The following is a 27232-nucleotide window of genomic DNA, read 5'->3' as shown; positions in this document are numbered from 1 at the left end:
TGGCTTGGAACCATGACCCTCAGATACCAGCCTCCTGAGTAGCTAGGATTACAGGCATAAGCTGCCAGTGCCTGGCTGTTCCTGAGCTTTTATGCTCCATTTATATTCTTGTTTTGTGTGTGAACATTTCTTAGACTACAGTATAGAGGTGTTTGCCCCTCAATCTAACTACATGGGTTGTCTTTCTGCCCTTCCTTTTTCTTCATTTCTGCTGTATCATCTAATTGTTCAAGTTTGCTATATCACCCATCTGTAATGCAGACATTCAAGAGGTCATTCTCAACCTGGCTTGTGACTAAAGGAGGAAGAGGGTGAACAAGAGAATTTTAATATGCAGACAGCAATGAGGCTTACGCAAGACTTACAACAAAATATATAGTTTACAGTTTGACCATGTTTACAACTGGACTTAATATGACTCATTCATAAATAGTATCTAGATTTAGAGCTCCTGTATAAAAATCAGTGAATTTGTTTTGCTCTATTACTTTATCTTAGGACTGAAGTTTCAACTTAAAGATTAAATAATCTTGGTTTGTGTGTGTCTGTCTGTATGTTAGTGAATATACACCTCTAGATATATGTTACATGGTATGTTTTACATAGAAAATCTACCCAAAAGGGTCTACTAAAATTGGTATATATTAAAGTGAACACATGTAAAATTAGCCCAATGCTGGACACCAGTGGCTTATGCCTGAAATCCTAACTACTCAGGAGGTTAAGAAATGAGGATCGCAGTTCAAAACCAACCTGGGCAGAAAAATCTGAGACTCTCCTCGTTAATGAACCTGGAAAAAGCCAGAAGTGAAAGCGTGACTCAAGTGGCAGCGTGCCAAAGCTTAAGCAAACGCGTAAGGCCCTTTGAATATTTAATAGTTTAACAAAGTAAATACCAGAAAGCGGACACATGTCTTGTGTGAGAGGAGTGTAGCTTATGAGGAGAGTGGAAGATGAATAGAGAGAGAAAGGGTGGGCAAATGCAGTCATCATATTCAATGCACATATGTGAAAATGGAACCAGGTAAGGAATGGGAGGGGTTGGGACAAATGGAGGAGAACAGTGGCAGGCATGAAATTGATCAAGAGGCACTGTACTCACAAATTGACATGCTGAGTTGAAACTCTTTGTACAATTATTTGAATATAATTAAAACATTTATTCAAAGCTGTTTCCAACCCTATATTGGTAACAGCAGCAGCCACAGCACTGCTGTGCCCTTCTGGCTAGCTAGTTCTGGCCACAGCTCCTTTGTATCATCATTCTAATAGACATTTCTTTTTTTCTCCTAGCCTCCTGTCTTGGTAAATGATTTTACCAACCCATGGCCCCAAAATAAGTGATGTGAGAGTCTCGTGACAGTCATCTCGATGAACACAAAAATCTGGACAGCGCGATTGCCCTGGCTACGCAGAAACTACAAAAAAATCACAGTCCAGGCTAGCCTGAGCATATATTCAAGATTCTATTTGAAGAATAACTAAAGTAAAAACACCTGGAGGTATGGCTTAGGCGATAGAGTGCCTGCCTAGCACGTGCAAGGCTCTAAGTACAAATTCCAGTACTGGAAAATAAATAAAATTTAGAAAGAAAAGAAAATTTTATATATATATATACACACACACACACACACACACACACACACACACACACACACACACACACACACACACACACACACACACACACACACACACACACACACACATATATATCCTTCCAACTGACACCTGTGGCTCTTACCTATAATCCTAGATTCTTAGGAGGCTGAGAGCTAAGGATTGTGGTTCAAGACAGCCAAGTAAATCCAGGAGACTCTTATCTCCAATTAACTAGTAAAAACAGGAAGTGGAGGTGTGGCTCAAGAGGTGGAATGCCAATCTTGATCAAAAACACTAAGGAACAGCACCCAGGCCCTGAGTTCAAGCCCAGGACTGGCACACATACACACACATAAATTCAAAACTACATGAGAGATGGTAAGTGCAGTACAGTATAGGAAGCTTTACAGGACTGAGGAAGATGAATTCTTAATGACATCTAGACTCAGGAAGATGGTGGATTAGAGAGACACCTAGTATTTTCTTCTGTCTCCCCCAAGTCATCCGTGGAAGGCTACAAGGAGTGCTGGATGGCTTGAGAAGAAAACAATAGGAGAAAAGGCACTAGGAGAATCAGAGACCTGGTGAAATCCAGAAATGTTCCTTTGGAGATTGAAAACTCCTACCACCAGATGCTGGGCATCATGCTAAGGTAGAAAGATTCTCCCAACCCACAGGATTTTTGAGCAGAAGAGGAAAAGGAAACCTCACTAAGAAGCGCAAGTGTGCAATTTGACCTCTGTAAAAATGTAGGTTAGGATGGGAAATCTGCAATCTTCATGGCTATCAGACACGGGGGGCGGAGGGGGGAAGGGACCCCCTGCATTCCTAGCTAGCTCAGTGGTAGGCACCCATCTTAAGACAGATCTGGTACACCATCAAGACTGTTGGTGAGGTAGAGAGGAGGAAGAGCAGACAAGCTCTGTATTGTTCTTCTTTCAAGCCCCCCAAGCCTCCCCCTCTTTCCTGGCTATAGGCCCCCAGAGAATCAGTGTGGACCCAGAGACCCGGTTGTGACTGAGACCCAGACCTAGTGACATGAGTCTACATGGAGGAAAGTATTGGTTATGCTTCCATTCAGAAATTGCAGCCAGAACTCTGGGAAGAGATGCAAAAGCAGCTGTGTGTGGAAATGACTTGGGAGGCTGCCACAGAGACCAGAACATCCATAACACACCCGATCACTCAGTATCTGTGCCTTTGACCCCACCAAGCATTCTGCTTTGGTAGAATGGCTTCTTACACCCTCATAGCCCAAGAGACATTTGGTGGATATATAACCACTTCTGAAGCATTTCCCATTCCTGTGCATACACAGGCTGAGAACCTCTGGTACCCAGGGCAGCCAGCCAGGCAACCCAAGAGTCAGCTGGTGGTGGCAGTGTGCAGACACAACACTGACAGGAATTCAAGCACCAGCAGCAGGTGCAGGAACAGGTAAGCCCAGGTGGGAAAGGAAGGGTGGGGCACAGCCTACACATAGCCTGGTCTGACCTGTTTGTATTTCAGAGAATGACTTTCTGTGACCTTCCTTCCCTACTCCCCGCACCAAGTCTGTGCAGAAAAAGAGGTTTGTTTCCTTCTCATCAAGAGGAATATTGACTGTTGATCTTTATTGACTTTTTGTCTTATACTTATTCTAATATTTTGCGTAAGTTCATCCTATGTATTTCTTTTATCTTCCCCCACTCCTCTTTTTTGAGTACTCAGTAATACTTTTACCTTTATTTATTCATTCATTTATTTTTGGAGACATAGTCCAGGCTGCCTTTGAATTCATAACCTTCCTGCTTGTTTCCTCAGTGCTTGGATTACAAGTGAGAAATACCAGGCTTTGCATTACATTTGCTAATTGGGTGGAAGGTATTGGGGTTTGAACTCAAGGCCTTGGGCTTGTGAGGCAGGCATTCTACTGTTCTTTTCCTAATTTTTAAATGCCAATCTATCAATTAAGTACTTTAGTTCCTATCTTTTCCTTTTCTTTCTTCTTTCTTTCTCTCTTTTTTTTATATTTTAGTATTGGGGTTTGAACTCAGATTGAACACACCCTTTGCTTGGCTGATACTCTACCTCTTTTTTTGTTTTGTTTTATTTTAGAAGCAAGAAGTTTATTAGGATACTGCTAAGAGAAACAGCTACAGCAACATTCAAGTGTTGCTGCTGCACTAACATGAGGATTATAGTGGATCTGTTAATGCAAAGTAAAGCTACCATGCACCTTCAATAGAAGGATCAATGCACTGGGGGGTAGCAAGGTCCCAAGACATTAAGTTTGTATTGGAGTCTACAGGTGGAGGTGGTCAGTCCTAGAAAACTGAGCTGTGTCGTCAACTCCAACAAAGGGTAGAGCAGAGGCTGGCCTTGGATAGTCAGACTAAGGCTGTTATTTTCTGGGGGCTGCAGGGGCTGTCATTTAACAGGACCTTGCTGTTTGTCACAAGCCGTTCTATTAATGTCAACAATTTAGGGTGTGATTCCTGTCAACACCCAAGCCAGGTTCTCAGCCAGTAGGCTGACTCCTTGCCTAGGCTTCTACACCACCTATCAGAAAACTAACCTCAATCAGAAAGAGCTGGAAATTGTCAATGCTGATGGCTCACGCCTATAATCCTGGCTACTCAGGAGGCTGAGATCTGAGGATTTCAGTTTAAAGCCAGCCTGGGCAAGAAAGTCCATGTGAGAATTCTACTTCCAATTAATCAGAAGTGGGGCTGTGACTCAAGTGGTAGAACACTAGCCTTGAGCACAAAGAGGCTCAGGGACAATGCCCAGGCCCTGTGTTCAAGCCCTACAACCAACAACAACAACAACAAAAAATGGCTGGAAGTGAGTCACAAATGGTACAGTACTGAGTTCAAGCCCAAATGAAGAGGGGGAAGAATCTCACATGCAGTCAATTTGAAGTCAAATAGGTTCTGGAGTCAGAAAGTAGCATTATCAGTAATACTCAGACAATCACTTCAGGAGTATCTAAATTAATGAGGTGCCAGGGCAGCTAGAATCTCAGTAGAAAACCATCTGCAGGGCAAATCCAGATTCCAAAACCCCTGGAAACCTTTGCTTCTAGGCCTTCCTGAAAACAATCAGATGATTTAAAAAATAAAAAGTTCAGCTGGCAATCCACCTTTCCTATAAAATGCCAAATTAAGGTTGAGAATGTGGCTTAGTGGTAATGTGCTTGCCTAGCATGAATGAAGCCCTTGGTTTGATTCCTCAGTACACATAAACAGAAAAAGCTAGAACTGATGCTGTGGCTCCAGTGGTAGAGTGCTGCCTTATGCAAAAGAAAATCATGGGCAGTACCCATGCCCTCAGTTCAAGTTCCAGAATTGGCAAAAGAAAGAAAAAGCCAAATTAAGCCTTTGGCTGGTAGGTTACAAAATGTCAGCCAAAATGGACCCTTACATTTATTGAGATAGAACCTAGAAATAATGACGAGGAATAAACGAGATCTAAAGAGGTCTAACTCTCTGGATGGTTCAATGGTCATAATAAAAACAATGTGGTCACTCAGAAAGAGATGAGGGGGAAGGGGTGTTCCTAATTTGGATCCAAAAGGTTGTAAGTTTAAATAATTAGGTGCTCCACTCCATTTTCACATTTAAGTATTTGTTCAAATGTCAGCTTCATACTTACATAACTTAATATAAGATGTGCAATTTATAAATTGCATGGCATGGGTTTATTCATTCTAAAGCTTTCTGCCAGAATTTTGTCCTCTCGTTAGCATGGTCCCCTGTTTGTGGTCCTTTGAGAAACACCCACTTAGGGCCTTTCTATTACAATCCATTCCTTGTTTGCTAACTAGGTAAGAAATCTCATGCTAATAACGTTGACTTTAAGAATGGGTGAATACCAACTATATTTCAAGTCGTTTACATGACAACTTACAATGTATTTATTGAAGTACATTTTTTTAAATAGATGTAAATTTAAGTTCTAAGCTGAGTAGCTGAATAAGCCTCATTTTGTGATCCCCAAAATAGGGTGTATGAATGGTTTGTCTCCAAGTACTGGAATGGAATCACCATAAGGACATGATTTGTGTCGGTTTTACCCACTGGTCAGCAGATGTTGGAAAAATCGCCAAGAGGTGACAGGAAGCATCCTGGTGGGGCTGGGGAGAGGGGTGGGGGAGAGAGGCGGGTGGCCCTCCCAAACCCTCCAGCGATCCCTCTGGCAGCTCTAGGCCTCCTGGAGGACAAAACAAGCTCCTACTGCAGGACACAGGCTCGCCAGGCCTGGGGACAGAGATGGGTTGGTGGTGGCCAGGTGGCTACAGCACAGACCTTGAGCTGTTGGGCCACCTGGGCCTTCTGCTAGTGCCCAGGAGAACGAAATGGCCACGGGGCGGTAGGTGTGTGGGGGGAGGGAGGAATGCCCTCTGCTCTCCAAGGCCGTACTGGGCTGCGATGATGGACCACACGGAGTAGGCCTAAGACCCTTGCCTGATGCCTCTCTCCACCCCGCCCACCTTCCCAGAAAACGCTCTGCCTCTTGAGTTTTATCTCCAGTCTGGCTTCTTGCTGGTTATTTTGGAGGAGTCTCCAGGGACGGCTTCAAACCACGATCTGGAGTGCCTAGAATGACAGGCATTAAGCCACCAGTACCTGGTTTAGCTCCTCTCATTTCCAGTTCTTCATTTTGGTAGATTTAAATGCTTGGTTTTTGTTTTGTTTTGTGTTCATTGTTTTTACTGTTTCAGTAAAATAAAAATTTAACAAGCAAAATCAGTAGTTTTTCTATACATGAATGTAAAAAGAAAAATGTGCTAAAAAAAAGAAGTCAGAAAAACAATCTTATTCATAATAGGTCCCAAAAGATAACATGTAAACTTAACCAAAGATGTTAAAGACTCTATGATGAAAACTATAAAACACTGAGAGAAGAAATTGTAGAAGACACTAGAAGATGGACAACCTCCCTCCCATGTTCATGAATTGGCTGAATTATTATTGTCAAAATGATCATATTACCAAAGCAAACTTCAACAGAATCCTCATCTAAATTCCAGTGACATTCAATAAAAATAGCAAAAATAATCCTCATTTCATCTAGAAACACAAAAAATCCCAAACATCCAAAACAAACCTGAAGAATAAAACCTGACTTAAAACTAGACTACAGAGCCATGGTCTAAAAATCAGTATGGTCCTGGCACAAAAACAGACACAAAAGTCAGTGTCATAGGATTGAAAACCCATAAATCAGTCCACACAGATACATGCAACCTAACTTTTGACAATGAAGAAAAAAAAATACATTAGTTCCTTCTCTTTTTCCCATCCTATTTGCAACAGTTTGATTAGTCATAACTTCCCTATTTCCCCCTTTTGCCACCAGCTGATTCTCTACTCCCTAAAAGTCACCTTTTAATAATCTTCTCATATTAGGTTTTTGTTTTTTAGGTTTAGATTTTTCCTAGAGAAAAGCATATTAGTCTTTCTGGTCTTGGCTAATCTCATTCCACATGATGATCTCTAGTTTCATCCATTTTCCTGCAAATGACAATTTCATTTTTCTTCTTGCAAGAGTAATACTCCATCACCTTACACGTACCACATTTTGGTGAGACCCAGTCCCTCTCTTTTTTTGCAAATCCTGGGGCTTAAACTCAGAACCTGGGTGTTGCCCCTGTGCTGCTTCTGCTCTACCACTTCTAGCCTTTTCTGAGTAGTTTATTGGAGATAAAAGTCACACTGACTTTCCTACCTGGCCTAGCTTGGAACCATGATCCTCAGCGCTCTCAGCCTCCTGAGTAGCTAGGATGACAGGTGTGAGCTACTGGCACTCAGCTGTGATCCATTCTTGATGAGCACCTAGACTAATTCTACAGGGAATGCTGAAGCTGAGCTGCAAGACCTGGAGACGTTTGAGAGGTAGGAAGGCCACCTCAACAGTACTTGGAATGCTGAGCACTGTCTTTGGTAAGGTTAATACAGATAGCTCTGGAGAGAGCTAAGAGGCTGGAATGCTGCCCCCTTCCTTAGTACTGGAAGGTCTAAGAGCTGGACCTTGAAAGCTAGAGAAAGTAGAATACATGTTTGAATTATGCCTGGGTTGCCATGTTCACTCTCAAAACAATAAGGGAACTAGTTATTCTCACAAACTGGGTATTGTCTCTGTGACTGTAATGACAGGCCTTGTTTTCTGCACATACCCATGGTACCCTTCCTTGTACTAAACCTAAATAAAGCTTGCTTACAAGAATTTGGGATTCAGAAGCCAATGAGCACTGAAACCCCTGGTCCCCAAGCTAATTCCTTCTCCCTCCACCCCTACTTAAAATGAGCGTGTATATGCCGTTATCTCTATTGTATGTTGACTTACATTTCTTCAGACATGCTCAGGAGTGATATGACAAGATCATACCACACTTCTCTTTTTAGCTTTCTTAAGACTGTCCATATTGATTTCTACAGGGACTGCACTAGTTTACATTCCCACCAACAGCATACAAGGCTTCCTTTCCTCACACCTTAGCTGGCATTTGTAGTTTGTTTTCTTGATGATTGCCATGCTGGGGGAGGAGTGAGATAGAATCTCAGTGTCATTTCAGATTTAATAAGGATGTTGGGCATCTCTACACGGATGTGTGCCATTTGTTCTTCTTTTGACAACTGACTGTTCATTTGCCCGTGTGTGAATGGGATTGTTCTTTCTTTTCTTTTTACATTCTGGGTATGAACCCCTTGTCCAGTGAATACTTTGCAAACACTTTCTCTCATTCTGTGGGTTTTCTCTTCATTCTGATTATTGACCTCAATTGCTAAGCTTTTAAGTTGTTGCAGTCCTATCTGTCAATTCTTGCTCCTATTTCCTGAGTAATTCTTACTTTTTTGCCTGAGCAATGAAAGTCCTATGAGCAACTCATTATCTGTGTCCATTTCTTGAAGTGGTTTTCTTCCTTAACAAATACTGGATTAAATGATGAGCAGAAAAAGCATATCCATATTTGTTAATATTTACAAGAGCCAAGAGTTGAAACCAACCCAAATCCCCAGTGGATGAATGGGTAAAGAAAATGTAATATACACTTGCAATGGAATATAATTCAAAGTTTAGAAAGAAAATCTTGCCACAGACTAGAACATAAAAAGAATCCTTTTTCACTCATGGGTGGTGGTGCTATACCACTTGAACCATGTCATGAAAACACCTTGAGTGAAATAAACTAATTACAAAGAGCAGATAGTGTACAATTCCAATATATGAGCTGTGGAGTCATCAAACTCACAGAAACACAAAGCAGTATAGTGGTTGCCTGGGGCTAGAGAAAGGAGAAAGGGAGGATTATAGTTCAGTGGTGCTATGGACTGAATTATGCCCCTTCCAAATTCACAGGCAAAATTCCTAACCCCCAGGGGGACTGAATATACAGATAAGGCCTTTAAATAGGCAGTGCTCTATGAGAGCATCCACATGGACCATAGTCTAATACAACTGATATCCTTACAAGCAGAGGAAAAGACCTTGGAAATGAACACAGGAGAGCCCAGCAGTCAGCGGTCTCCCAGCCAAGCGAGGAGGCTTAAGCCCAAGAAACACCTCATGCTATTTTTAGCTGTGAGGAAATAGAGTTCTACTGTTTAGAACATCAGCCAGTGGTATTTGGTAATAAGAGCCAAAGCACACCAAAACAAAGGCAAACATCACCATATTTCCTCTCCTATGCGAGTCCAATTTTTTAAATAATAAAAGATCTATGAGAGCTCAGCAGCCGTGGCTCATACCTGTCATTTAACTACTTGGGAATGAGTTTGATTCCAAGGCAACTGGAGAAGAATTCATGAGACTCCATCTCAGTCACTGGCTGGGCCTGGTGACACATGCCTGTTACCCAAGTGCAAGGAGATACACAATTTACATGCCTGTCATCTGCAGTGACACAGGGCAACACAAACAGGAGGAGGACAGGCCAGGCTGGCCTGGACATAAAGTGAAAGCTTACCTCCTGGCTACTCATGAGAGGGAGATCTGAGGATCTCAGTTGGAAGCCAGCCTGGGCAGAAAAGTCCTTGAGACTCTTAACTTCAATCAACTACTCAGAAAAAGCCAGAAGTGGTGCTGTGGCTCAAGTGGTAGAGTGCTAGCCTTGACCTGAAGAGCTGAGGGACAGCGCCCAGACCCAGAGTTCAGGCCCCACGACTGGACCCAAAAAAATAAAAATAAAAAATAAATAAAAATAAAAATAAAGGTAAAGCAGGGATGGGGGTACATGTCTGGAATCCCAGTTACCTGGGAGGCTGACACAGGAGGATCACTAGAGTGCTTGGTTTCAAGACCAATTAAATAAGATAGAGAGTCCAAGTATCAAAACTAAACAACAACAACAACAAATTGTCTCTGGGTTTACAAGATTTTATGCTACTTTTTTTTTTTTTACCCACTCCAGAAGTTGTTCATTGTCCATTCGAAATGACTAAAATTGTGTGTGTGTGCAGGAGGTATGCAGCTTGAGCTCAGTACCTTGAGCTCTCTTTTGGCAGTCATACCTCCACTTCCAGCTTTTCTGCCTGACCTGTTTTTGATCTGCATCTTCAGATCTCAGCCTCCTGGTGTGAATAGTTAGGATACCAAGTGTAAGCCTCCAGTGCCTGGCCATCACACAGAATTTTTGCTTCCAAAGAGAGAACGCCTGGATCTGGGTTCTGAGATGCTCCTTCATTTGAACTTTCCCACTATGTGAAGATCTGAAAATCCACACTGAGAAGCTATCAGGACATGGGTAGTCATCCACTCATGCCTCTGGATTCCTCAAGATTTTTTGTCTTCCAGTTTTAATTTGTGGTTCACAAGTCTTCTCCAAAAAGGCTCAAGGTTCACACCTGATGCTGTTGAGCTTCCTGAGACAGCTGAGAAGAATTTTCAGGTGACTGGCCCTGAACCTGTATCTCCTGTATCTCACTCTGGCCAGGAGACCAGTAGTAGCCTTTCTCAGGTTCCCATTCAGCAATGAATGACTGGAACCACTCATCCCAAAAGTGCAGAAAGAAATATTCATCTTGGTGCTGCAATGGTTGGTTACCAGGTAGAGGCTGAGGAGAGACTCTGAGAGGCAGCGTTGCCAGGTCTGTCAGCTCTCTGGCGTCCCCACCTCCCCCTTGGACTGGGGGACAGAATGGAGTATGTGAGGGCTCCCCTCCCAAATTCATTGACAAGTGACTAGAAACCTCTTTTCCCTGCACAGCCGGGGAGGGCTGGACCATCACAGCCATTGGTAACTGGTTTTCATTGCCCCCCAGTGAGTTCAATGGAACTGAGTCTGTATTGGATGGACAAAGAGCTGCTTCAAGGGAGGAAGTCCTGATGGAAGCTCTAGCAGGAGACAGATGACCAGACTTGTCTGGAGCAGTACGCTGACTGCTTTGGGTCTGCTGATCAGCCTCAGGAGGGCTCTGATTTGGACCTTTTGCCAATGAAGCCATGGGTCTACCTTGGCTCTGCCCTGGGTGCCGAGATCTTCGGTTCTGAAACCATATCTTAAACAGAAAGAGAGAGATTTTTGTTATTGTTATTGTTGTCGAGGGAGGGGTGTTTCTTTTTGCTCGGTTTCTTTTTTAGTGGGTGCAAAGGGAGGATGCAGAAAGGGAAGGAGGAAGGGTGAAGAAATTCAGTCTTTCTATTCAGCATATACTATGGAAAATCAACTATGTAATTTGTGGGTAGAGAGAGGAGGGGAAATTTAGAAGAAAGCAAAGGAAGGAGTAACAGTGTCCAAAAAAAGAAATGTACTGACATGAAATGGTAACCTCTCTGTACACACCTTAATAATAACAATAAAATTAAATTTAAAAGAGGGGGGGGGTCTAGGTAGCTATCAGAGACTCTACCTTTTTCTCATCTTTTAACCAGATGATTAGTAGGGACAGGCATGACCCCAGAAATCCATTCCATCCAACCAGGTCTGTCTTTCTATAGCTTCACCAAAAGTCTATAGCTCTCAAAAGTCTACTCAAAGTACAAACCTGTCAATGCATTAAACCAGTGACGCAGTCACAGCCCTCAAGATCAAACACCTCTGGTAATGCTCTCAAATACACCCAGATATGAACTTCCCTAATCTCTGAAGCCTTTTTCAATTCAGTTGACAATCAAGACTAACACAAAGCTCAACTGACACATGACCATATACTAAATAATACTATGACCAAAAAAGGAGAAGGTCTTTCTTCTAGTCCCCAATACTGGGTCAAGAAATGAGATCTCTCTCTAGAGCAGACTGAATTTCTCCACTCCGCTAAGGAGCCCTTAAGAACACACAGCTTGTGAACAGGCTGTAAGAGCATAGGTTTGAGGCTACAAAGGGAAGTGTTGCAAAGATTACTCTAAGGACACATTTCAGAAAGCCTGTAACAGCTAGGCACTGGTGGCTCACACCTACCATCCTAGCTACTCAAGAGGCTGAGATTTGAAGATTGCAGTTTGAAGCCAGCCCAGGCAGGAAAGTCTATGAGACTTATCTCCAATTAGCCACTAGAAAACTGGAAGTGGCGCTGTGGCTCAAGTGATAGAGCGCTAACCTTGAGCAAAAGAAGCTCAGAGACAGCATCCAGGCTGCAAGTTTAAGATCCAGGACTGGCAAAAAAAAAAAAATCATTAACGCTTCCTATACACAAAATCAAAATCCTCATGACTTACAAACAGCAGGGCTTGTCAGCCAGGGACAATCTCTTATATCTTCCCTTATTGGTGAAGCTCTAGATTTCTTTAGATTACACCACAGGTTGGGATAAGACAGATATATATGGTACCTAGATCCTAAGAGACCAGAAATGCTGCTTACTATCTCCTCCCCTCCTCCCCGCTGCTATACACACACACACACACACACACACACACACACACACACACACACACACACACACACACACACACACACACACACACACACACACACACACACACACACACACACACACACACACACACACACACACACACACACACACACACACACACACACACACACACACACGATGTGATGCCCCATGACTGCTGATAGGGCTGCCAAGGATTAAAAACACCAACACAGATTGTGTTATCCATGTATGCGCAATCCATTTCCACTTTTGTTCTGGTACTCTTTTTCCAGTGCCTGTATACCTGCCAGTCAGATGAAAATATTTCTCCTTTTGCCAGACTCCGACTCATGGTGTCAGGTATATGCACGCCATACCATTTCTACAGAGCAGTGGGGTAATCCCAAACAGCCCACACCTGTCAAGTTCAATGTCAAGTTCAAGTTGAGTAGCATCTGAGGAGCTAATACCATTTCCACACAGGACAAATAGGATGTTACAGACACAGTATGTACCTGGATTCTGGATTCTGGAAGGCCTGTTTGTCTAGCCAGGTTTTCCCGGGTTGCAATCCCAGGGAAGCGGTTCTCATTAAAAGCTTGAATTAGGATATTGATTTGACATCTTGTGAAGTGTGTCCGGGTTCTTCTAGCTTCTTTTACTAAGGAGAACATTGACACAAAATAGGGTTTGTTGGATATTTTTCATACTCAAATTTGAACAGTCTTTTTACTTTTGGAATAGCCATTCTCCTAGGACCTTATTAACCTGTCCTGACTCAGGGATCAGATCCCAGCAGTGACAGGACACACTATTCCACTGCACAGATGCAGAGGATTGACAAGGTATGAAGCTTATCTTGCTAAGACACTGCCTTCTCTCTTCCAAATAGTGAGAGAATGCTTATCTCTGACTCTGCATTAGTCCTGATTCTAAGCATTCTTCACAGAAATTTGAGTAAGACAAGTAAAACTATTGACACTCTTTAAAAAAAATCTATGGAGGAGAGACTAGAGTATTGCCTAAGTAGCAAATGCAGGATGCAAAGAGTCCTGAGTTCAATCATCAGTATGGCAAAATAAGTAAGAAGTATGGAGGGATGGAAGGAGGGACGGAAGGAGGGAGGGAAGGAAGGAAGGAAGGAGGGAGGAAAGGAAGGGGAGAGGAAAGAGAAGAAATGAAAGAGAGAAAGCAAGCAAGCAAGCAAAAGAAAGCGAAAGAGTAAGAAAGACAGAAAGGAAGGAAGAAAGGAAGAAAGAAAGAAAGAAAGAAAGAAAGAAAGAAAGAAAGAAAGAAAGAAAGAAAGAAAGAAAGAAAGGAAGGAAGGAAGGAAGGAAGGAAGGAAGGAAGGAGGAAAGAAAGAAAGAAAGAGAAAGAAAAGAAAGAAGGAGAGAAAGAAAGAAAGGAGAACCATGGAGGAGATGATTGTATTTGGGCCAGTAGGTTCTTACCTTGAGTCTTAAACTGAGCCTTGGCCTGCCCCTGAGGTTGATTCTTTCTAAAGAAGCATTCAAACTCCCGTTGTTTAAGTCGTCTGTGCTTTTGAAACCAAGTCTAAATTGGAAAAGAAAATGTAACTTTCACCTTTTTCCACTTTTGTCTTGGTACTCTTTCCCAGTGGCTGCACATCTTCCAGTCAGATGTAAATATTTCTCCTTTTGCCAGACTCTGACTCGTGGTATCAGGTGTATGCATGCCATGTCTTTTCTCCCAAGCAATAGGGGAATCCCAAATGGCCCATATCTGTCAAGTTCAGTGCCAGGTTCAAGTTCAATAGCTTCTGAGGAAGTAATACCATTTCTACATAGAACAAATATGGTGCCACAGATACAGAATGTACCTGAACTCTGGATTCTGAAAAGACTGCTAGTCTAGCCAGTTTGTCCCTGTTTTCAATCCCAGGGCAGCAGGAAGAAAATGCAAACCAGTCAAGATCCTTCAGACATCAATCTAACCAAACAAAACTTATTAGGCATCTGTCCTTGAATCAATGTCCATAAGAAAAAAAGCAATGAATTCTTCAATGAATATCATTATTGCCACAGAATACTAACATCACGTTCAAGTTCAAATAAGAATTGGTCAGCATTCTGATTAGCATGCCTTCTGTGGTCATTTTAATGGCATTTGAATTAAACTTCCCTGATTTACGATACTGTTGCTCTCTCCCCCCCCCTCCATTTTTATTCCTTCTCTCTCTTTCTCCTTTCCCTTTCTCCCTGTGTGTGTGTATATGTCTCTCTCTCACACACACATACTCCTCACTCTTGTTGTTTTGTTTGTTACCATACATAAGTTACACAGGGGTGGGAGTGGAAACTTTATATATTCCAATCAATCTCACTCCTTCCCTCCCTCTCCTTCCCTTCTCCTGAAAACAATGTCAACAGGTTTTAATGCTCAGTTTTCATACAAAAAAATCTACTTGGAAACAACAATTTTTAAATTTCAAAATAAATTAAAATAACAGATTAGAAAAAATAAGAAAGGAAACAGAAACCTAGCACCTACCAGAATTTGGGACTCTGAGATGCCCATTTCTCTGGCCATAGACTCCCTAGCAGCTAAGTCAGGATAAGGGTTCTTTTCGAACCATGCACAGAGAGTGTCCTTTTGACTCTGGCTCAAAATAATTCTCTGCCGACGGGCTTCTCTTTCTAGGGAGTCTAAAAGAGAGAAAGAAGTATAAAGTCAGTTTATGGAGCACATACTTCCTATGTTTATGCCAGACTGAAAAGTATAACTTGCCAAGATGGTATAAACATGAATCTAAGCAGACACAAACTATAAACACATAACTCCATAATCTAAGCAAGAACTGACAGAAATCTTACAGTAGTATCATGAAAAGAAAAAGAAGCAACTCAAAATGGGAAATCTTCATGAAAATCAATGACTCCAAAAAATTTAAAAAAAAAGAATTAAGACCCTGAAATAAAATACTAAAAAGTTGTGTTTGAACTTCAAGACAGCATTTAATAACATTAAAATACGAACCTTAGGACTTTCATTGTTCCCTTAATCTCATCAGGTAGGCCCAGCTAGCTCTCTGAGGTGTTGGGAAATCCCAGAATCCAATTTCAAAATACTCAGCCAGCCACTGACCCAATTAATCCCGGAAAGGAAAAACAACAACAACAAAAAAAAAAAAAACAAAAAAACACCCACTTCCCTCTGAAATGTTTTTTGACAACCATGGTTGTAATGTAAAAGTTCCTAAATTCTATGACAGAAAACCAGCAACACTGGGAGAAACTTACTATTTGGAGGCATTCTGGGAATTCGTATGGACTCCTCAAAGACCAGAGCAAACTGAACCGCTCTCAGAAGACTGCTCCCAAGAACCAGAGCTGGGCCCACCCTTTCTTAAATGCGAATTGATTTAATCCTTTCATTAAATAGTCGACCAATTGTGAGGACTCTTGATTGTCAACTTGATTGGATTAAGAGATTCCTTGGGGATTAGGAAAATTAACTCAGGGTGTGTTTGTGTGGGTGGTGCTGAGTAGATTTAGACGGTGGAGTGAGGACTCTAATTTAATCACGGATTTCACCCCCTCCCCTGGAACTCAGAATTTGAATAGAATGCTGAAAAAAGGGGGTGGGGGGGTTGGCTTTCCTAGGGTGTGTCTTGCTGCTCTGAGGCTTTATCCAGCCCCAAGCAAACTTCAACTAAAACCTGTAAAGTTATAAAGAAAAAACCATCTTTGCTCCTTGAAACTCCAGGTATCTTGTCACAGCAAAGATCTAAATAGCACCACCATTTGGAGTCGATTTACAAATTAAATTTGGGGTAACAGTAGTTATCAAGTTGGGGGTGTGCCCTTCAGGTTCCCCTTGTTTCAGTCCAACAAGGACTTGAAGGAGACCAAAAAAGACAGAGAAAGACATGGAGAGGTTTATTATGGAGCTAAACTAGACTCCACGGCAGAGGAATTCCACTAGATAGAGAATTACGAGGCAGGAAAAGCATGCGTAGATTTGAAAGTAAAGAGTAAGACACCGGGAGACACCGAGGAAAGGCCTCTTTGCTCTTTGTGGGTTAGGGCTGCCTCAAGTCTTATTTACTGCCTCCCGGACAAGGACAAGGAGGAAAAAATATAGACTTCTCTGAGTAAGAGAGCTAGAAGTGGAGTCTCAATAGTTTAGCGCCATCCTAGGCTTATGGGGAAGGCAGTCCCTCTTTTTATAATCTTTCGGACGCATATTGGCTGCCCTGGCATCTGGTTGAGTCATACATTCTTTCCCCCAGGGGGAGGGGGCATTTGCTCCGGCCTGGAAGCTGCTCCAAAGTCCTCAAGGTCTTTGCAGTCTCAGAGAAGGAGTTAAAGGCTCCACCAGAAGTCAAGGCTTTCTCTCTAGGACTTTTGAACAGGGGGAGGTGCAGACTCCATGGCCATCTCTGATTTCCCCAAGGTCCCCAGGATGCAGAAGTGTCACTTCCATTAGGATCACTGTCTCTCTACTAAATCTCTCTTGACCGTACAGATTTGAGGAAATAATTTGTTTTATTTTATGAGAGGAGGTCTTTCTATCACAGAGTACTGGGTGGTATCAAACTCATGACCATCTTGCTTCAGCCTCCTGAATACTATGATTACAGGCATGTACCACTATTTCTGACTCTACTAGATAATTTTGTCTATCCTGAGGCTTTGGTTCTGAGCTGCCTGGTTTACACAAATACATGATTTTCCTCTCTATACTTGTCACTTCTAGTTATTTGAGCTTGGCTATGTGATGCAACTATGTGGAAGTCTTGCCTTCTTTTGTATCTTGTTAATTTTTTTCAGCTTCTCTTGAAATGTATGCATATAGGCCAAGTTTTCCTAGTCTGTTTATTTACTGAACACACATAGGGGTGTGGCTGTGACACTGTCTTGCTTGTATGATTATGAGTAAGATCAGGTAAGGTGAACTAAAGCAGATTGTAAGATATAACTGAAAAGATCAATCAAAGGATCCTTCACATCCATGCCAGAGGACATGAGGAGGCAGGCAGGCACAGGAGAAAGATTATCACAAGGTTTATTAGAGGAGCCATATTTTTCCCAGAGAGAGAGAGAGAGAGAGAGAGAGAGCGCACATGGCAGCCTCCACTCTCTAGGTAGCAGTAAGGTCTGGAGGATAGGAAGTGAGGTAGGATGTGACAGATCCTTTCAATAATATGGGTGAGAGGGAAAAGGAAGAAAGTCAAGACTTGCCTGAAAATAACCACATCAGCTCTTGACTTCAGCCTCTCTTTCCCCACATTCTCCAAGTTCTTTTTTTTTTTTTTTTTCCTGTCATAAGGCTTGAACCTAGGGTCTAGGTTCTGTCTCTGAGCTTTTCTGATTAGTACTCTACCACTTTGAGTCACAGCTCCACTTCCAGTTTTCTGATGGTTAATTAGATATAAGAATCTCATAGACTTTCTTGCCCCAGTTAGCTTCGAACCATGATCCTCAGATCTCAGTCTCCTGTGTAGCTAAAATTATAAATGTGAGCCATCAGCACCCAGCTTAAACCAATTTTTGAATTAGAACCTCTATTGAAAAATTATTTCACACTGGGCACCAGTGGTTCATACCTACAGTACTAGCCGTTCAAGAGACTGAGACGAGGAGGATCAAAGTTCAAAGCCAGAAGAGTTAGAAAAATCTATGAGATTCCATATCCAATTAGCCAGTAAAATGAAGCATTAGAGGTGTGTCTCAAGTGGTAGAGTGCCAGCTGCGAGCAAAAAAAGCTGAGCAAGAACTCCAGGGTCTGAGTTTAAGCCCCAGTACTAGCAATATAATAATAATAATAATAATTAGTCTTTATTGGGTATATCAGTGTATATGTGTATCATTTCCAAAGAAGCCACAGGTTTAAACTAATCAAAATAATTATATGTAGAAAAATTATGCTCTTTGGGTCCACAGGATTTACAAAAATGGCAAAATATCCAAAGACCCATAGTATCTAATGCCTCTAGGATTAGATGCAAATTAAGTGAATGCTTTGATTCTAGTCTGGATGCCTTATCCAGGAAGCAGAAATTACCTAATTAGGGGGAAAAAAAACATCCTAAAGAATGTCAATGACATCTCCCAACAGCATCCTGGTGTCACCCACAACCACAGCTTCCTGTTGCATCCTAAGAGAAAATGTTTGGCCCTAGTGTGAGGTCTGCCGGGGAGAAGAGCCCCTTCCCCTCCCTCCTCTTCCGGAAGGACAGCACATAGCCTTACCAGAAATCACCTGCCTGAAACTGTAATCACCTATAATTGTCAATCACTGGACTGGTGATGGCACCAGACTGTAACTCAGCAAAAGGACCCAGGCTCTGGGGTCACTTCTGCAAGGCTCTGGGATCACTTCTGCATCAACTGTGGCCAAACTTCCTCCTGGCCCTCTCTCATATTGTCTCTCTCGACCATAAGTTGTCTATCTGTACACCTACATCTGGTGAAGGCCAGGGGTTTGGTTCTCCTAATACACTCTCTTCTGCCTGAACTGCATGGGAGTCTCCTTTCAGCAACCCTTACTGCTGAAACCAGGAAGAGTTGCTGGATACTCCTCCATTTCTCTTTCCAAGGGTCAAGCCACCTCCTGACTGCCCTGACATTGCTTGTGTACTGTTATCTTATTTCAAAGTACTGTATTTATGTTACTTCAAACTATATTGTATCTTATTTCAAAATCTTTTAATAGTCACCTTATGTAAATACTTCTCTCTTCAATCTAGCCAATTGGGAGCAGACTGTGAACCTGACCTCAACCAATCTGAGCAGAGGGGTGGGGCCTGCTATGTTTAGGATAAATAGGGAGGAGCCTGCCTGCTCTGTGTGCTTGCTTGCCAGATTTTTGGCTGCTGGTACATCTTTCTACAGAAGTAACTTTTGCCTTGCTGAGATGATTATTTGTTTCCATGTCTATTATATGACTCCAGTGGTTCTTGGAGAACATGTTTATAATAGCTCTTAACAAAAAAGCTTCTAGGGCTGGGAAGGTGGCTCAGTGGTAAAGCGCTTGCCTTGCATGCCAGAGGCCCTGGGTTCGATTCCTCAGCACCACATACGCAAAAAGGAAAAAGCCGGAAGTGGCGCTGTGGCTCAAGTGGTAGAGTGCTAGCCTTGAGCTGAAGAGCTGAGGGACAGCACCCAGGCCCAGAGTTCAGGCCCCACGACCGGACCCCCCCCCCCCAAAAAAAGCTTCTAACTAGGAACTCACCTATATAACACCAGAAGTGGCACCCATCCCCAAAGAAGCACAATTGTTGCATAGAAACACAAGAGATATGAGAAACCTGTACATCATGACTTCTCCAAAACTTTATACCTCTAATACCTGAATCCAAAGATTTGAAATGGTCAAAATGTTGGGCAAAGAACTCAAAAGCATAGCTTTTTAAGGTGATCAGTGTTCTCAAGGAGGATTCAGATAAACAGATGGATGAGCCACAAAGTTAATTCAAAGTCTGAGTGAGAAATTCAACACACTTGAATGAGAAATTCACCAAAGAGATCTCTGAAAGAAAGCCAAATCTTGAAAATGTAAAGCTCAATAAATAACATTTTATTTATGGTTTATGCCTGTAATCCTAGCTACTCAGAAGGCTAAGATCTGAGATTCAAAGTTTGAAGCCACCCCAGGTAGGAAAGTCACTTATTGCTCATGAATCAGCAGAAAGCCAGAAGTGGTGCTATGACTCTGTTAGTATTATGCTCACCTTTGGTCCTCAGCTCCTCCCACACCTGACCTCCTCCCATTCCTGGAGCTCCCACCATAGATATATTCCTGGCTCCTCTCTCTCTCCGCCCAGACCCACCTGAACTCCCATCTACCTCACTTCCTATCCCCCAGACCCTCCTGCTACCTGGATGGGAACAGAGGCATTTGCTCCCTCTTGGGGGAAATATGGCTCCTCTAATAAACCTTACAATAATTATTCTACTGTGCCTGCCTGTGTGAAGCACGAACAAAATATAATATAGCCATTTGAGGTTTAGATTCCATCCTGTTAAGGCATTATAACTGAAACTCCAAGAACTGTATCAGTAACTGTATCAGTAACTCCCCTTGAGCCCAAACTCCAGGAACTGTATCAGCAACTCCCCTTGAGCCCAAATTCCAGGAACAACCTCCTTTATGGTAAATTCCACTAACTACAGCTAAGTTCCAAATGTTCCTGCAAGATAAAGACCACTTGGTCGGCACAGCTCAGATCCTCTGCTTTTAGCCAATCATTTCTAACCACATCAGCCCCATGAACCAGCCAACCCCCAATCCCTGGTCGGTTCTTGCCACTGGTTAAACTAATCATCTTTTTTGTTTTAATGTTTTTTATTATGAAAATACTGTACAGAGGGGCTACAGTTACATGGCAAGGTAATGAGTACATTTCTTATCCAGCATTGTTGCTTCCTCCTTTGTAAACTAATCATCTTTTAGAATTATTTTATGAATTTCACGTGGTGTGATATGATTTGCTAAGCGATGCTATGGTGTATAGAATGCCCCTGAAACCCTATAAAAACCCTGCTGAAGGAAGGGTCATGGCTCTCAACTCTGATCAGATGCATCAGTGACAGTTCTGAGTGCAGGCTTGAACTTGCAAGAAATGACTCTTGTGTGCTTGCATTGGAATCAGCTTCTTGATGGTCTTTGGGGAGCCTTACCTGGGCACAAGACCTGCCTCTGCATGGTTCTCTGGAATGGATGTATGGGATCCTCCTTCAGACTTCAATGGCTAAATACTAGCCTTGAGTACCAAAGCTTAGAGACACTACTCAGTTCCTGAGTTCAAGCCCCAGAATCAGCACCAAGAAAAAGAAAACATTGTTATAAAATTAAAGAGAAGAGATTGACGGACAGAAACCAGATGCACAGACTTTCAAATACGAACTCTAAACTATCACCTTTTCTCAGTCATGGGCCCAGGCATGTCTCAGTGAGCTCTGGAATAAGGAAAGATACTCATAACCTACATTCTGGACTTGGCCACTTCTCAAGAACATTCACCTACTTTGGCACCCACCTGCTTGAGACTACAAAAAAACATTCCCACAAAAGATAATCATATACACTTTTCTCCTGGCAGTAAGTGAACCCCAATCCTATCTGTTTATCTCTTACCACACTAGCTAAATGCTAATAAAAACCATGTCTTCTCCTGTCACTCTGTCTTGAATTATGGGCTCTCTCAGAAGTGAATCAGATCTTTCAGTGTTCACTTCCACCCAGATTTCAAAGGAAGGCCTGAGAAGCCAGGCAAAGGGTCAGAGTCCATTGCAAGCAGAAGCCAGAGGGGAATGTCTGAAGCTGTGAGGATTCAGAAACGCTACAAGGCAGATCCCAGGATATTACAGGTGCCAGTAACCTCTGCTGAGAAAAGCTGCAGGCAGGACCCTTGTGAGCTGTGACAGCAGGGCTATGTCACTCCTTTGCTTCTATGGCTAGGGCTTTGAGCAGTGCTGGAAATTGTTAAGATGGGGTCTCTGAGAGGCATTTTGCATTATGACATGGACATAGGCCTCTCAGAGCCAGACGTTATGATTTGAATCTCAACTATCCTCCAAAGGTCATATGCTAACGCTGTAGTGATCAGCCTGTGGTGGATTCTGATTGGAGGAAACGGAGCCAGCTTTTACCTCTCACAGTCTCTTCTTACTTACTGGCCAACATAGTGTGAGGATCTATTTCTCTACCATTCTGACATTTGGCCTCACCAAAGGCTCAAAGCAATGGAAGCAGGCTGCTATGAAACTATGAGCCAAAATAAACCCCCCTTCCTTTTAAGTTGTTGATCTTAGTGACAAAAAGCTAATACTCTGGGTTTCAGTTAATCTCAAGAGGCTTTTAAGCCAATTAACCAACCAAGCTGAACCAATTAAATTGTCTCTATGCCTCACTTCTGGTTTCTATAAATGATGCTTGATTATGTTGTTGGCTGAAGTTCTCAGAGCTTGTTCTGATTGCCAGAGTTGCCCAATTTGCCAATCAGTTTTGTTTTGCTCCTTAAATTCAGCATAATTTAATCCTGTCTAAGGCTTTTTTCCTTTCCACAAAACCAAAACATAAGCTATTTGTCACAAAAGAAAGACCATGGTCCAGACTAAAGGAAGATGTTTGTAAGATCCGCCCCAGGCCATGCAGGCCCAGTGCAGACACCTCCCTACCTCTTGGCTAAGTCTCCACCCAGTATCTGTTACCTAGGTAACTGGCACACCTGGAAGCAGTTACCTCCCTCTCCAGTTAGGTTACATCCAGGGCTACCTCTGGAGTGTTCCAGGCCCTGAGGTCACTTCTTGATCCAGTGTGGCCACACCTTTTTCCCACTGGGAAATACCTCTTCTGTCCCAGGCTTAGATAAGTCTTGGCCTGAGGGCAGTGGCCCCTTTCAGCCTTGCCTTTCCAATATGCACTGCTGGGGCAGCTGTTTGGTAAATAAACATCTTTTCCTTCCTGAATACCGCCTGGTATTCTCTTAATCAGCTACCTAATGAAACCTACCTGTTTAATATAACTTACATATGGTGCCATGACTTGGATGGGGTTTTAGAGTTGGAAATGTTAGAATTTCTTGACCACCCATTTTCTGTGAACTGAACTGCCTTGAGATACCACGTGAGACTTTTCACCAATACCATTGCCGGCCTTCCCATCCGTGTCCACACCACTTCTCTACTCTGGCCCTGGAAACTGAGGCTCAACCATCTAATGTGCATTGTTAACAAAGATGTCTAAACATATAGTTGTCAAATATTTTGGATTTTGAGTTTTGCTTTTTTTTTTTGTTTGGTGTTGTCTATTTTAGCATGGACCAATTGGTTCTAAAATACTGGGCAAAATAATGTCATCCCACTGCTGGAATTCCAAGAGTCTATGGCCGATAGCTTAAAATAGATTAGACTTTGCCAGAGAACAACGCAGACATCCAGGTACAGAAAACAAAGAAAGGTTTATTGCTGGGAAAGGGGGCTGGCAAGACTCCTTCTCACAAGGGAGGAATGAGAAGAAGCACCAGCTATTGTCTGGGGTAACCTATATAACCTAGGAGGCTTAGGAGGGGCTAGAAAGGGTTAGGAGGTAGAGACTCAGGTAAGGAAATGTGGGCCAGGATTTATGGCTGCTATCCAAATAGTAGATAAGGGGTCCTGCAACTGCCCAGACCTGAAGGCTACTTGTTGCCTTGTATGGTGGTAGCTGCCACAGAGCAGTGCCATCCCAAGGTAAAGGGGGTTGGCAGTTGATTATTTACTGCCTTTACTACATGGGCCTAGTGCTGCCTAGGAAGGGGGCGTGCTAAGCTGTGGAGAAGGGAAGGAATGGACTAAGCTATGGAAAGGCGCTCATTTCACTAACAATGGCCATTCATTTTTGCGTGCTGTAAAACAATGTGCACTGTATGTGTGTGTGTGCACCTATGTGTATATATCTGTGTCTGTGTAAAGTTGTTATCTAGCATTGTAATCAAGTTATTGGCTTACATGGTCTGAGATTCCTGAGGTTCCTTCAGTTTGGATTCACAATTCAGTGCCAGCCAGTCTATATGCAGTCCAGATCCAGCCCATCTCTTCTAGCCTGGAAGACAGCCTCACTCCTGCCTAGACCCTTCTGACTACCTCCACCATGTAAAAGTAGCCTGGAGTCCTGCTTGACTCCATCACAAGCAGCTGATTCCTGGCGAAAGATAGCTTTAGATTTGCAAAAGCTAAGACACTTATGTGACATTCTTTCTGTAATATTAGATTTGTAAATCTTACCCAGCCTGACCTGGAAAAGGCTGGCTATATTTTGCTAGTGAAACAGATGTAGGCCAGGAGAGCCTCCTGTGAACTTTGGTTAACTTAGGCATCATTAGGGCCATCTGTGCTAAAACTCTCATCACATCCAATGAGTTTTGTCATTGCAGAATATTTGTTGGTCAATTCTTGATAAGGAGCAGGTAAGCTCTACTTATTTCTATTTATCTCCTTGTTGCTTTAATTGGAAATAATAAAGGGATTTTGGGACTGCTTCCTAGACCTGAGGGGAGGGGCCTTGCTGCATACTAAACCCCACCCTGATGTGTTGACTTACCACAGCTCAAAGCCATGGGGACAGCCAACCACAGGCTCAAACATCTAGGGCTGGGAGCTAAACTAAGCTTTTTTTCTTTATAAGTTGATGGTCTTGGGTAATCTGTTACAGTGATGGAAAGCCAACTAGCTCAGCCAGCTTTACTTTATGAGGATTATTGGAGGGTCCTGTGTTCGCCAAGGTACTGTAAGAGCTTCTCTATGGGATACATCCATCTGAGTCAGGGAGAAATTACAACTTCAGTAAACATTCCAGTGGCTGTCCAATGCCTTTGTGCAAATCAGACTTATCACCCATGTTAGAGAAGGGCTGATTCCCCACCTGTGCTCATCCTTACAAGTCACAAAGCGAAGTAGATCTTGGAAATAAAAGACACGCTTTGTTTTGCAAACCCATTGTGTTAAATATGAAACCCACTATAAACCATAGAAGATATATCAAACTCTTTACAATAGTTCCCCAAGACTGTAAATAAAGTATAAAAATAAAAGGCCTAGTTTTTGCTTTAAACTCTCTATGTTGCTTAAATTACCATAGCCAGCAGATGTTGCATTATAATTAAATCTTGCCAGAGCAAAACAGAAATCTAGAAACACTACCATAACAATCCAGGTCGTGGTGTCATACGCCACCTAGTGCTCAAGAGGTTCTATGTCAGCACAGCAGGACCTGTCCAATTATTTTATTTTTACAGAGTTAAGGATTGAACTCAGGGCATTGTACTTGCTAGGCAAGTGCTCTTTCATTGAGCTAAATCCCCAACCACACAAGAAACTTTCTGGAATTATTGAGAACATATTCTTTATACTAAAGGTCAAAGTTACAAGTTATTGTTGTAAGTTATGAAAGTTATTGTTTCCGAGTTGGAAACTCACTAGGCTTTTCTTCACAACTCAAATGCATATATGACAGGTGTTCATCTGGATTCTCTTAGAGCCATTGAGCCTCCCCAGCTGATAACATTGAATTCTCAAGCAGCTGTACTCAACTAGGTAGGGAAGAGCTACATCTAGTCACACCTGGGGGTGTCATTCAAGAAGTAAAATATTGGCCTTGCCTTTGTTTCAGCCTCCCCCCAAAACACCTCTAACCTAGAGTCCAAGAGTAAGAACTAATTGCTTCTATAAGAAATGAGCCAGACACTGGTGGCTCACACCTGTAATCCTAGCTACTCAGAAGGCTGAGATCTCTCAGCCTCAAGAATTTGAAGCCAGCTAGGAGAGGAAATTCAGTGAGACTTTGATCTCCACTAAACTACAAAAAGAAAAAAAAAACTAGAAGTGGACCTGTAACTTAAGTGGTAGAGCACTAGCCTTGATAAGAAAGAAGCTTAAAGACAGTACCCAAGCTCTGAGTTCAAACCCCAGGATTGGCAAAGAGAAAAAAGAAAAAAAGAGGGCTGGGAAGGTGGCTCAGTGGTAGAGTGCTTGCCTTGCATGCCTGAGGCCCAGGGTTCGATTCCTCAGCACCACATAAGCAAAAAGAAAAAAGCCGGAAGTGGCACTGTGGCTCAAGTGGTAGAGCGCTAGCCTTGAGCTGAAGAGCTGAGGGACAGCACCCAGGCCCAGAGTTCAGGCCCCACGACCGGACCAAAAAAAAAAGAAAAAAAGAGGGAGAGGGGAGGGGAGAGAGAGAGAAAGGTGGGGGGAGGAAGGAAGGAAGGAAGAAAGGAAGAAAGGATGGAAAGGAAGAAAGGAGGGAGGGAGGAAAGGAGGTAAGGAAGGAGGGAGAATGAGCCTGGCTACAATAGGGCACTGAAATTGATTTCCCAGCCCTCCAGAGACAAAGGTCCAAGGATACCACCAGTGAAGAAAACCTGGGCTCAGTAGGTATCAAGTTCAATACTCTCAAATTCACTTCTACCTTCTCTTACCCAGTGGAGATTTGGAGGTAGTAAATTAGCTCTGCTTTGTGATGGAACTGAACCAAAAGTGCTCCTCTTGCCTCAATTCAGACTCCTGTAGACAGAAATCAAAGGCAGAAGCTGCACACCGCCTTCCCAAGGACATGTCAAAGGCTCTTCCATCTCCTAGGTTCCCAGTTAGAGAAATCTGCAGTTTACTTAGTAGAGCTTTTCACTGAGAGTTTTACTCTGTGCCCTGTTTTGTTTCTTGTTTTGTTCAGTATTGGGGATCAAACCCTGAGCCTTGTGTGCCAATCAAGGGCTCTGCCACCAAGCCACACCCCATTCCATCCTACTAAACTTCTAACGCACAGGAAAGCATGGAGTACAGGCCTGATGAATCTACCAGCCAACCTCAATGCTCAGCACCCCAAAGAACACCATGGATTCTACTACTTCAGGCCCTCCCCCACTCTAATTCTCTCCACACTCTTCCTCATTATTTTGAAAGATTCTCAGGTGTGTTATTTTACCTGCAAATAGAACACAGCCTATTTCAATAGAACCATGCGCGCATTTTTAAATGCCCAAAGCCTATGAGAAAAGTGCTCCTGTTCCCCAATTCTGTCCAACAGACATACACAGTGTCATTGATGACCTGAGCTTCCTCCCCCTCTCCCCATACTCCAACCCCTTGAATAATCCTAAAATATTAGAGGGAGCAATAAGCCCCCAAAGCAAACACACTTCAATTCAGCATGAGAGGAACTCACTTTGGGGAGTCATGTTGGATCTCTCCTCTAAGATCTCTCTGAGATGGATAGAGAAGATGTCCAGGGCATTTCCGAGCTTGGAAGAGAAGAGAACTCACAGCTGGTCCAGGGCCTTTCTGATCTAGAACAAAACTCCAACCCCTACCCAGTGATATAGGATACTA

At 42.8% G+C, this 27232-nt stretch overlaps 1 protein-coding gene across 1 annotated transcript; it reads right to left on the bottom strand.

The window, feature by feature from the left end:
• Positions 1 to 10424: 10424 nt before the first annotated feature.
• Positions 10425 to 27081, bottom strand: LOC138825828 (double homeobox protein A-like). Its single transcript, XM_070020485.1, has 6 exons — positions 27069 to 27081; positions 14916 to 15070; positions 13856 to 13958; positions 12920 to 13065; positions 10961 to 11084; positions 10425 to 10711 (listed from the first exon to the last, which is right to left on the bottom strand). The coding sequence occupies exons 1-6, from the start codon at positions 27079 to 27081 to the stop codon at positions 10425 to 10427; spliced, it is 828 nt and encodes a 275-aa protein (XP_069876586.1).
• Positions 27082 to 27232: the final 151 nt, after the last annotated feature.

The sequence above is a fragment of the Dipodomys merriami genome, unplaced genomic scaffold (genome assembly GCF_024711535.1).
Source record: "Dipodomys merriami isolate MVZ:Mamm:240054 unplaced genomic scaffold, mDipMer1.0.p SCAF_14, whole genome shotgun sequence".
Taxonomy (NCBI): Eukaryota; Metazoa; Chordata; class Mammalia; order Rodentia; family Heteromyidae; genus Dipodomys; species Dipodomys merriami.
Note: the sequence above shows the minus strand (reverse complement) of the source record. Positions and strands in the feature narration are given on the sequence as shown.

Coding starts and splice junctions, on each gene's coding strand:
- LOC138825828 (XM_070020485.1), bottom strand. Junction 13,959..14,915: donor TCTCAGAGTCCCAAATTCTG/GTAGGTGCTAGG, acceptor TTTCCAATTTAG/ACTTGGTTTCAAAAGCACAG. Junction 11,085..12,919: donor TTCCAGAATCCAGAATCCAG/GTACATACTGTG, acceptor TTTCTGTTTAAG/ATATGGTTTCAGAACCGAAG.